General features: G+C 38.5%; 2 protein-coding genes across 2 annotated transcripts; both read right to left on the bottom strand.

Annotated features, from left to right (window-relative positions):
- Positions 1–994: 994 nt before the first annotated feature.
- Positions 995–1,695, bottom strand: LOC122039400 (MYB-like transcription factor EOBII). The gene is made up of 2 exons (XM_042599116.1): positions 1,533–1,695; positions 995–1,449 (listed from the first exon to the last, which is right to left on the bottom strand). The coding sequence occupies exons 1-2, from the start codon at positions 1,693–1,695 to the stop codon at positions 995–997; spliced, it is 618 nt and encodes a 205-aa protein (XP_042455050.1).
- A 465-nt stretch (positions 1,696–2,160) lies between these two features.
- LOC122039384 (AT-hook motif nuclear-localized protein 22-like) lies at positions 2,161–2,580 on the bottom strand. The gene has a single exon (XM_042599115.1). The coding sequence runs from the start codon at positions 2,578–2,580 to the stop codon at positions 2,161–2,163; it is 420 nt and encodes a 139-aa protein (XP_042455049.1).
- Positions 2,581–12,769: the final 10,189 nt, after the last annotated feature.

Genomic DNA, 12,769 nt, shown 5'->3' with positions numbered 1-12,769 from the left:
CAAATATCCTATCAATTTTAATCAATATAACATCTCACTCAACCAACTAACACATTAATCAAATACTGAAATTCAACCCGTACCTGATCAAGTGAGTTTGATCAACCTTGATGGGAGGTCGATTTGCACCAGCACTTTACCGCGTTTCTCCATGTAATTCACTTCGTATAAGTTGCTCTAGCGAGATCATGCTCGTATAAAAAGAAAACTAGTGTATAGGCATTTTTCACATCCGTTGGATTTGCATATTGACCACCGATGGCCATTGGATGAGATCTATTTCCCTCGAATCTAAGAGTCTTCTTTCACAGGAGAATACGACAAAGCCCCTCTTCATTCTTCAAGAGCTGCCCTGTTCTGTTCTGTTGTGCTCTGCTCAGCTGACTCCCTGATAATCCGTTAAAAAGCAAAAATGTTGCCGGCCGGCCGGCCTTTGAAGCACGTGAGCAATCTACAGCCACGAATCGCCTAAAGACCAAACTTCCATCTCTTCAATTCTCCTCTCATTGATTGTGACGATGGCGACCTCCGCTCGTCAGGAGTACCTTTGCCCACCAAAACAGGACGACGGCGACGCCAACCCTTTCCCGATCCGGTAACTTCACATGCCCTTCCCCTTCCCCTCTCCGCGAAAGCGACTCCCAACCCTTCCTTAATTGCGCCAATGCACCATGTGCCCCAACTTGTGGCCACGGATCGCCACGAGGTTCTATCCTCGGCCCACCCGTCTCTGTCGTATCGCTCGTACCTACACGTGCTCGATTAGGCCGGTCGGTCGGGTAGTCGACTGCCTAACACTGCGCTCCATGATCGCCTTCACTTCCTTCGCTAAATTGCAGTCGTGTGGTTTGCGACTCGTGACCGTCTTAATTTTCATGGAATTCAAAGACAAGCGATTGACATGAAACGAGCTTTATAGATTTAGTTGTTCCCTGTACATTGCGAGTAATTAACAGCAGCATCGACATGATATGCCGTCGGTACTAAGATACATTTATATCATATAATAGTCATCGGCGGCGGATTGCATGAGCCATAGGTCCTCCAAGGTCCAGATGTGTTCGGTGAATTCGGCGCAGGGGAACTGAGGCAGTTGAATGCCGCCGCCGCCGCCGCCGCTGACGATGCTCTGTTCCTCGGCGGGGTGGCTGAGCTGGTCATTCACTCCGTCATCGTGGCTGCTGCCGGGACACGCCTCGACGTTGCTCCGGAAGTCCATCGGCTCGCTCTGTTTCGCGCGCTTCTGGATTCGGGTTCTCCAGTAGTTCTTTATCTCGTTGTCCGTCCTCCCGGGCAGTTGGCGTGCGATTTTCGACCACCTGTTGCCCCACCGGGCGTGGAGGTCCATGATTAGGAGCTGCTCCTGCTGCGTGATGTTGCCCCGTCGGACGTCGGGGCGCAGGTAGTTCAACCACCGGAGCCGGCAACTCTTCCCCGTCCGGTTCAAACCTGGTCCAACGATCAGAAACCGAATCGAGACAGAGACACACAACTCGAAACACTCGTTGTATGAAATCTGAATGGCTGATTACCTGCAGAACGGGCGAGGTTATTCCAGACGCCCTCGCCGTGGTTGGAGATGTAGTTGATCAGGATGAGGTCTTCCTCCATGGTCCATGGCCCTTTCCTCACTTCAGCCTCTTGGTTGCTGTCGTTGATCAGCTTGTTGCTGGCGACGCTGCCCTCTCCTTCCATTTGCAAGGGAGAGAGTGATAAAACAGGGGAGGGATCCAACAGAGTTAGGCAGAGGGATGAATCAGAGTTGATGTTGCGGTGGGTTTTATAGGGGGAGGGAGGGAGGCAGGGGATGGGAGATCTGCTTCACACTGTTCCTCTATATTCTTGCACGATTTGTTGAGTAGAGATACAGAAGACTGTTTTCTCATCTTGATCACCGAATACAAGAGAATTCTAAGGTTAGATCTCTTTTTAATGATGTCATTATATAAAACATAAAAGTAGAATCTTACGCTAAAACCCACTTTTAGGTGTAAAATACCAAACGCAAATTTAGGGGAAAAGAAACTTTAAATGAAATTCAGAGTTAGGGTTGTAAATGACATTGAGCAAGTTGATATGCTCTATTTACTCCAAAGTGCAGCACAATGAAGAATGGAAATGAACCAACCCGGGAAAATTATCCTTGAAGGAAGAGAAAGGCTAAGGAAAATAGATAAAAGAAAGAAACAATAAGAAAAGATGGGAGGGAGCTTTCGGAGAGGAGATTGGCAGAAGGAAGAAGTTGGAGAGGGAGATGTTGTCAAAGTGGCCGTGGAGCACGATGATAGCTATGTCAAATGACATCGCAGGCTGGTGGAGTGCGATGTTGGTGAAGGCATTGTTTCCGTTGAGCACGAAAGCACTACAGTACTTGTGGTGGGTGAAGGAGGAGACCGTTTCCATCACGTCGACACTGATAGGGATCTCCATCATGAGCGAGCTCAGCGCATTAGGGTTCTCGCGCTTTACAATGATTGGCGGCTTGGGCTTGTTCTTAGACCCAACAAGGTGATCGTGGGGGACAGCAACCACCACTTGGGGCGTTAGATCCTCAGTAAGGTGGGCCTTGAGACATGTCATATGGGGCGACGACCAAGAATCCCAAATTTGACATGCATATATAATATATATTATATATAATTAAATTCAAAAAAATATATTTTATTAGATTATTTTAATAAAGGTCCAAAAAATATATTTTCTATTAAAATTTAAGAAAAAATTTAAAAAAAAAAGGAAGGTAAACGTTCATTTTCTCTTTCCAAGATTTTATTTCTTGTATAACTCTTTCTTTATTAATTTGTTTACGGAAATCATTAGGGCTGTAAACGAGCTAAGCCGAGCCGAGCTTTGGGGTGTTCAAGCTTGTTTGATAAGATAACCGAACCGAGCCGAGCTTAAAATGAACTAAACTTTTGAAATGAGTGTTCAACCTTGGCTTGATTTATTTTTTATAAGCTTGAGCTTGTTTGAAGCTTGGCTTGAGCTTGGTTCGTTTAGATGTTATCAAGCTCTCAATTCAAGCTTGACTTGAGCTTGGTTCATTTAGATGTTATCAAGCTCTCAATTCAAGCTTGTTTGATTGTTTGAAACTTTTAATTGTTTGATTGATTATTAAGATTAATAATTTAAATTTATTTATTTTATTTTATTTTATTTTATTGTTTATTTAGCATATTGAAAAGGATTTTATTAATAAATATGGGTCATGAACATTGTTCACGAACGTTGTTCACGAACATTATTCACGAACGTTGTTCACGAACGTTAACGAGCTGAACACATATGTGTTCAAGCTTTTTTTTTTAGCTTAACGAGCTGTTCAAGCTTGTTTGTTTAATTAATCTTATGTATATTGAACGAACATAAACAAGCTCTTACCAAGCCGAACACCAAACTTGTTCATGAACGCTTAGTTCATTTACAACCCTAGAAATCATAAGGCTCTAAAGAGTAAAGTATGAATCCTAAACGCTAATTTCTTCCTTTCTTCTCCTTTGAATCTCTTCTAATTAAATTAGAAAAGTTTATTCTCCAATTAAAATTTTAGTTTCATCAATATCATTATTCATCAATATATAAACTTACAACGTAAATCACCTATTTATCTATATTTTTTTATTGTCAATATTCAATATTAATTTTTAATATTGTATTGGAGTCAATATTTTATGATTGTTCTTATAAATTTAAAAAAGTTTAACTAAATTATCCTAATTTTAATCATCATAGAATAGATTATATCGATTGCTTCAAGCACATACCATCTTTATTGTTCTTTGACTATTATTTTCATTGTTTGTGGTTGTTTCATTGTTAGTTTTGTTTTTGGTTTTGTGTGTTTTATTTTTACACTTAAAATTTATAGTACAAACATATTTCTAAAAAAATATCAATCTTGGAGTTAGAAAAGAAACAAAAGAAAAAAGTAGAACAAATTATTAAAACTCACAAAGGTGTTCTTCGTAAGTTTTTTAAAGCTAGCTCTTCAATTGAAAATTCAGTTGATGAATTACAAAAAGAAAGTAAAGAAGAACTAAATGATTATGCAACAAATGAACAATAATCAAGTAATCAAGAAGAATTAAATGATCATGCAATCAATGAGCAGAAAGAATTGAGGGAAAATGATGATCATAATCATACAATAAATGAGCAGGAATAATTGAGAGAAAATGATGATAATGATTTGAATGTAAATGACTTGACAATTTTATGTATCGAAAATGAGGTGTTAGAAAAACTTGATTTTGAAGACCTTATTGATGATTTTTTGCTTCTCAAAATGCTAGAAAATATAGATTTTTCAATGATAATTTCATATTTTTTTGTATTGACTGGTTATTACACTTTTTCGAGAAACTTAGAAAAAATATTTTGTATGTGTTGCATTTTTTGAAGAATATTGAGAAATATATTTTGTAATATTTTAAATGAAATATATTGATTTTCAAGTTTTATATTAAACTATATTCAAATTGTACATTAGTATTTTTTTTCCCTATAGAGGTTCCTTTTCTCTTTTCAGCCAAGGACCCCCAAAAGTTAGGGCCAACCCTGATCCTCCGCCTTTGATATAGTTGCTAGTGGTGTCGTTCTTTGTGTGCATGGGGGTTAACGGGGAGTGATCAATGTTGAGGTTAGGGTTTATGGAGGTGGAGTGAGAGGGAGGGGGAGGGGGAAGGAGAAGAGGAGGAGGTGATGACAAGAGCAACATCGAGGATAGGGAAGCTTGTTTGGTGCCACAAGCGGAGTGCTCCGACAAGAAGTCCAAGGAGAAGGCGAAGGATATCTTAAGGTTGCACACGGTGGCGTGGAGTAAATTGTCTCGCCTTTCGCTTCAATTCTTTCATTCGATTTCGAGGGGATGAAAAAAGGATAAAATTAATCAATGACATATTTGAAATCCCATGTCAATTTTTTTGTATATATAAATAAGAGAAAGTATCTCGACTCTCATATATTTCATCCTTTTTCTAATCCGTATTTCGGAGTAAACAAGATATCAGTTAAAATTTAATAGAATTCACATATATTATTAATGATAGCACATGGTATATATAAATACCATTACAAGTGAAAATAGGAAAATACATAAATTAGGAAAACAATAAGTATTTCCTAATAATAATTATTCTCTAATAACTAGGAAACAAATAACTATTTTCTAATAATAATTATTCCCTAATAACTAGGAAAAAATAAATATTTACTTATAATACTTATTTTCTAATACACCCTTTCAAGATGGTGCCCCAGAAATGACACCAATCTTGCTGCAAATAGCAAACAACCGAGCTCGAGAAAGCGACTTTATAAGTGCATCAGCTAGTTGATCCTCAGTAAGAATATGAGTAACTCGCAGTTCGGAGGCTTGCACCAGATCATGAATAAAGTGATAGTCAATAGCCAGATGCTTCATCCGAGTGTGAAAAACAGGATTAGCGGAAAGATACGTGGCATCCAAATTATCAGTAAAAAGCACAACTGGCGTGGTAACCGGAGGAAGCAGATATGTCAAAAGTGACTTAATCCATTGGATCTCAGTTGCTGCAGAGGCAATGACACGATATTCAGCCTCAGTCGAAGAGCGTGCAACCGTGCGCTGTTTGGTAGATTTCCAGGAAACCGGATTAGCACCTAGAAAATTAATAAATGCATCCGTAGAATACCGATAATCTGGATCTCCTACCCAGTCTATATCGGAGAAACCATGAAGAGTAAAAGGTGTATCCGTAAGAAGACGAATGCCAAGATCCCTAGTACTATTGAGATACCGAAGTAGATGCTTCACAGCACCCCAATGCGTCTCTGAAGGAGCATGCATAAACTGTGAAAGCTTGTTGACCGCAAAGGAAATATCATGACAAGTCATACAGAGATGTTATAAGCCTCCAACCACTTGTCGGAACTTAGTCGTATCAAAAGATGAAGACCCATCATGCAAGTAAGACGAGAGCCAGCAGCAATAGGAGTGGAGACCGACTTTGAATCAAGCATTTTGTGTTTGGAAAGAAGATCAGTGACATACTTTTACTGAGACAAGAGAAGATCATTTGAGGTTGGGCGAACTTCAATACCGCAGAAGAGGGAAAGAGCCCCAAGATCCTTAATTGTAAATTTTTCATGAAGTTTACATACTATGACGTCAACAGAAGAAGCATCACTTCCTGTAATGATTAGATCATCAACATATACAAGGAAATAGATAACAGTATCATCCTGAGAATAAACAAATAAGGAGGTGTCAGCTCGGGATACGATAAAGCCAAGAGAGACCAAGAAAGCATGAAGCTCCAAATACCAGGCGCGCAGAGCCTGCTTCAAGCCATAAAGCGCCTTATACAAACGACACACATGATCCGAAAACTCAGCACTGCGCATACCCGAAGGTTGCGCCATATAAACCTCCTCTACAAGATGACCATTAAGAAACACATTGTTTACAGCAAGTTGGTGAAGACACCACCTCCGATTCACAGCCAAACTAAGAACAATACACATTGTTACTGGATTAATAACAGGGCTGAATATATCATGAAAGTCAACACAGGCGCTGATGAAAACCCTTGTCAACAAGGCGAGCCTTATACCGATCAATTGAGCCATCAGAATTACGCATAATGAGAAACACCCACTTATTACCTACAAGATTTTGGTCTGGCGAAGGTGGGACAAGAGTCCAAGTCTGATTACGGAGAAGAACATCATACTCTTCATGCATGGCATGTACCCAATTGGGATCTTTGAGCGCCTGCGTGATAGAGAAGGGTTCACAAGGTTGTGGAAGGCTAGTATGAAGAAGATACTTTGGATTGGGTTTGTAGATGGCATTTTTGGAGCGAGTTTGCATGGAATGTTGGTTTAGAGAAGCGAGAGAGGTAGAAAGAGTCAGTGGGCTAGAGGGTCGGTTGCCACCAGACAGCGTGGATGACCAAATAACAAGAGGTGATGATGGCGGAGATGATGGCGACGATGATTACAGCGGTGAAGAAGTCACTTGCGGACGGCTACGATTAGTGGCAAGTTGCGGCATCGGTGCTGGAGGGTCTCATGAGAGAACTGGTGCAGCAGAGAGCTCAGAGTCAGTGTATTACTGTGGAATCCAAGGAGGAGGTAATGGCAAATGGAAAAACATGCTCCACAAACTTAACATGACGAGATACAAAGACTCTTTTGAGAGCTACATCATAGTACAGGAAGACACTCTGGGTGAGAGAATAACCAAGGAAGACACAAGAGGTTGACTTGGGATCAAGCTTGTGGTGAGAGTAGGGGCACAACTACGGAAAGCATAGACATCCGAAAACTCGAAGCTTAGAAAGATCAGGAAAGGTGGTGAACAATTTTTCAAAATAGGACATATGGGAGAGACCGATCTTAGGCATGCGGTTAATCAAACAGACTGCCACAACAAAGGCATAAGGCCAGAAAGTGAATGGAATAAATGCTTTGTGCAACAAAGTGAGACCAGTTTCGACTATATGACGATGACAACGTTCAGAGTATCCATTATGTTTAGGAGTGTGTGGAGGAGTGGTAAGATGACTATTATTAATATTGCACGAAGTGCATGAAAAATTAGACAAAGTATTCACAGGAAACGAAAGACCCAAGGATAAAAAAAACGTTGCAAAACATCTAATGACGGATGACCTAAACGACTATGCTATAAGGAAATAGATGACGAGACAGACATAGAAAAGATGGAAGGTGATGATAGCATAAACATAAATTTTGGCCAGTAATAGATACCATCTCTATGGACCACACTGACCAATGTTGCTCCCGTACGACGATCCAACACATGAAAATAGAAATTAAAGAAAAGAAATGTAACAGGATTAGTAGCACAAAGTGCTGTGACAGAAATCGAATTTTTTGACATAGATGACACAAATAAAACATTGGAGAAAACTAAAGGTAAAGATGGAGTAGAGAAAGAGAAAGAACCAGTGTGTGTAATAGGTAGTCTAGAACCATCACCAATGACGACGCTATCATTCCCAGAGTAAGGCTCATGCAACGAGAGAGTAGCGAGATCAGTAGTGACATGATGAGAGGCGCCAGAGCCAACAACCCATTCCCGAGAATTAGACGAAGGTGTATAATGAACGGCAGTGTACACAAACGACGCACTATACGTGGGACGCGGAGCATGCAGAGGAGCCGACGGAAGCAAAGCAAGCATCGAGACAGTCATATAATCGCACTGCCGAGCAAAGTGACCTTGGACACCACAAATCTGATAGCGCCCAAGATAACGATTGGGACTAGACATAGCTGGATGTGAAGGAGGACGCGCGGATAGCTCAGGAATAGACATGCGTGGCTGATGGGATATAGGCAGAACTTGCTGGCGACCACCATGATAGTTTGAATACCGATTACAAGAATTCCCTGTTGGAGCCACAAGAGTAGTTATTGGCATCGAAGATGGAGATGGTGTTGAGACTTTTAACTGGGTAGGAGAATCAGGAGTATTTGTGAGAGATAGCCGACGGGTAATGTCGTCGGCGGCAACCATTATAGAAGGCGGCTAGAGCCGGCGGTTGATGTCGTCGGCGATAGCCATTGTGGAGAAAAGAAAGAAAGAAAGAGAAAAAAGGGGTTGCTGTTAAGCTTAGAGCTCTAATACCATATTGACAATAGAATTCACACATATTATTAATGATAGCATATGGTATATATAAATACCATTATAAGTGAAAATAGGGAAATACATAAATTAGGAAAATAATAAGTGTTTCCTAATAATAATTATTCTCTAATAACTTGGAAATAAATAACTATTTTCTAATAATAATTATTTTCTAATAATTAGAAAATAAATAACTATTTATTTATAATAATTATTTCCTAATATTTAATATATACGAGATTAATCAAATGAATAAACTTAAATTCATTAATGCAAATGAATAACCTTGGAGACTATATTCAATTTATTAATATTTATGAATACAAATTATCAATTGTTCATCAATAATATTTATAAATATATCCATGTATAAAATTAGTGAATCCTGTTTATTAATAAATCTCTTACCAAATTTAGAAAAATTCTAAAAAATGAATAAATCAGCTTGTAATATCAAATTCATTAACCCTAACAAATTTTTAAAATATATAATTTTTAAACAATGAAATAAGTTTAAATTAGTTCCATAACATCCAAATGAATTAACCTCAAGTCAAGTTTTAATCAAGTTCAAGTTCATAAAAAAATGAAATTAAATAAAATTCGAATAATTATTTTAATGACTTGCTTTATTTTATATTTTACTTGACTTGATTTAATTATCTTATCAAACAAACTTGAACAATACAAAATCTTGTCCAAAATATAGAAAAAATAAAGATGGTTAGAACTAGAGGACAATCATAGCGTAAGACATAGTCCTGTAAGTTTATTTATATTTAATTTAATTGGTTAAAAAAAAGTTTAAGATGGTCATGTGGGGGAGGATTATATTGTTTTCCCAATTCTTCATAAGTAAAAATGGATCCCTTAAGGCTTTCTTTATCCTAAGTCAAAGACCAAAAAAATAACTTTTATAGTCTACAATAGAGGTGAGTGCAACATACATCAAAAATGATTGAGACCCTAAGTACTTTGATTTCATACTTTTTGTCGATTATTATTTTATTTAAGGTGCCTTGATCAAAACTAATCTCTTGTAGAAATATAGTTAATTTTTGGAGTTGATGCCAATAGTAAATTAAATAGTCAAATTGAACATATCCATTCAACTAAGCTTCTAATGGACAAAAGGTATCTACTAGTTTTCGCACAATTATTTGCTCTAGAAGAACAATACCAAATGAATATACAGAAGATCCATCAATTTTCCGCTTCATGCATATTCAAGCACCAAGTACCTTTTTTTAAAAAATTATATAAAATACATATTTTTGTCATAGGATGACTTCCATCCATGTTTCGCAAATAAAAAACGATCCAATTGTTACCATAACTCTAGTTGATGCATGTGCAAGAGAATCATTTGCCAAATTTTCCACTACCACAAAATATGCAACTTGTTCATCTATCAAACCCTTAGAAAGCATGTTAAAAAAAAATAGGTAAAGATCAAAGATATAAGCATCACTTAATGTCTCTATGGATGTCTATAAAAAATGAATTAGGAATGATTAATACTTTAGTTTGATAACAATTACTTAAATAGGTAAAGATAAAAGCATCACTTACAATCTCCATGAAGATATGTTATTCCTCGAGCAAAGCTAAGAGAAATTCTCGTCCTTTTTGACCCATCAAGAACGAATAGGCCTTCTCCTAATAGCAAAAAATAAGAATAATAATTTTCTAGTTTTTAGGATAGATAATTATTAGGTTAAAAAAGAAGTAAATTCTTCTTCATTCATGTATTTACCATGTAAATGATGTTGAAAATGTTATAATATTATTGTTATCTAGATAAGACGATATTCTAGTTAATGGATGAAGATATTAAATAAGATTGAACAATAAGACAGTGTGTACCCAATTAATGACTTTCTTGGTAGTGTGGGTTGATTGGAAGATTGATTATATGGATTACTAATGTCATTTAGTCTGCCGTTCTTCTTCTCGAGGATTATAAATTAAAGAAATGACAACAAAGGTTAATACTCTAGCACTAGCCATTCCAACTAAAATACCCCTATTTCACTACTTTGACTTCACTTGATGAATGATCGAATGAGGATTGGTTTGAACATTTTGAAGGCGGAAAACTAATAGGAGGAAGAGTGAATTTGTAGTGTTCTCTATATGAACAAGAGGAGAGCTATGTGTGGATGGTGAAAAAGGTGTAGGTATATGATACGGTGCATGATAGTGGGGTCGGACAGTGGACGTGGTCGGAAGTCAAGCTCATAGGGCGGTCAGAAGTCAAACCCACGAGGTAGTCAAAAGTCAAGCTCACGTGGCAGTCAGAAGTCAAGCCTACGTAGTGGTCAAAAGTCTGGCCTACGTAGAGGTCAAAAGTTCGGCCTACGTGGGGTTCAAAGGGCTAGGTTACAGGATGGTCCTGGTCGGGCACAAGTGGCCTTCCGGAGTTAGGCCTACATGTCAAGTAGGAACTCGGAAGGTAGGACCTACAAGTCAAGACTTATAGACTTGTGCCACAGGATACACGGACCAAAACGTACAGGTCGGGATATGCAAACCAAGGATTACAGGTTAGGATATGCGGATCAAAGCGTACAGGTCGGGATATGCAAATCAAGGATTACAGGTCACAGGTCGGGATATGCAAACCAAGGATTATAGGTCAGGATATGCGGATCAAAGCATACAGGTCGGGATATGCAAACCAAGGATTACAGGTCACAGGTCGGGATATGCAAACCAAGGATTACAGGTAAGGATATGCGGATCAAAGCGTACAGGTTGGGATATGCAAACCAAGGATTATAAGTCAGGACTTATAGACTTGCGACACAGAATACGCGGACCAAAGCGTATAGGCCGGGATATACAAACCAAGGATTACAGGTCATGATATGCGGATCAAAGCGTACAGGTCGGGATATGCAAACCAAGGATTACATGCCAGGACTTATAGATTTTTGGAATAAGACACACAGACTAAGGCGTATAAGTCGGAATACACAAACCAAGGCTCTCAAAGCAGGATATTCAGACTAAAGAAATACAAGTCGAGATGTGGACTAAGACTTACAGGTCGGGATTTACAGGGCAAGATAAGCAGAACAGGATAAGCAGACCAAAGACATACAGGTCAGAATATGAGGACGAAGGCTTACAGGTCAGGGTAAGATATGGAACAGGGGCCGTGCATATGGGACGATACTCAAGGAATGATAAGCGAAGGCCTCGATTGGCAGGGCAGTAGGCGCATGTCTGGATCTACCGAGATAGACCGAACAACAAATGCAGGGCGGGACGTACAGATCTGGATTTGCGGGACAACAAACAAGCTAGGGATGTGCCAAGAAATGTAGGTCTGTGCATACAGGTCAGTATTTGCAGGTACAAGGACCCAGTCGAAGGTTAACAGATCGGGGCGAGCATACACTATACGACAATCCATCCAGGGAATCGTAAAAACCCGTCAGAGAATAATCACTGCATGTCAGGGAATATGTAACGGTCTAGGGCTCAGTGCCCACAGATTCTGTTAGATTGTATACTAAAAGCCTAGCTTTTGTAAATATTTATTTGTTGAAATAAAAGAATCACATTGGTCAATATCTGCATTTATTTATTAAATGTAATTGTTCAATTAATTTATATAGTAGACAACATGGAGTGTGGTGTCACACTCAGAAGATCATGTTGTCGGTTCTCCATAAATTATAAACAGTTGCTCGCGACTAAGATGGAAAGGAACAAACTATCAGAATAGTCGTAGTGTAATTAAGTATTAGTTTATCTTGACTAATAAATTACACTGATACACTTTAAGTGTATTGAGTAGGATCATTTAGGAAAGTTCTTTTTGTACTAACTTAGTAAAAGAACTAGACCTTAGTTATTATGGAAGTGTGTGCTCTTAATTCTAATATAATAACAAGCATATATATTTAATATTTATTTCTTTGACTTATCAAAGGGTGAGGTTTAGCTCGATAAATCAATATGCCCGATAAGTTGGGAAATGATATTACTTATAGTGTGTGCTATTGATTATAGAAGGAATCTGTGTCCTAGTTATCTAGATTGAGAATGTCCCCAAGAGGAACTCATAAGGATTGTCATGTTAAACCCTGCAGGTGGACCTAGTCCGACATGACAATA

Source organism: Zingiber officinale, chromosome 1B (genome assembly GCF_018446385.1).
Source record: "Zingiber officinale cultivar Zhangliang chromosome 1B, Zo_v1.1, whole genome shotgun sequence".
NCBI lineage: Eukaryota > Viridiplantae > Streptophyta > Magnoliopsida > Zingiberales > Zingiberaceae > Zingiber > Zingiber officinale.
The sequence above is the reverse complement of the archived record's forward strand: the minus strand, read 5'-3'. Positions and strand labels throughout refer to the sequence as shown.

Coding starts and splice junctions, on each gene's coding strand:
- LOC122039400 (XM_042599116.1), bottom strand. CDS start 1,695: ATGGAAGGAGAGGGCAGCGTCGCCAGCAACAAGCTGATCAACGACAGC. Junction 1,450..1,532: donor TAACCTCGCCCGTTCTGCAG/GTAATCAGCCAT, acceptor TCGTTGGACCAG/GTTTGAACCGGACGGGGAAG.
- LOC122039384 (XM_042599115.1), bottom strand. CDS start 2,580: ATGACATGTCTCAAGGCCCACCTTACTGAGGATCTAACGCCCCAAGTG.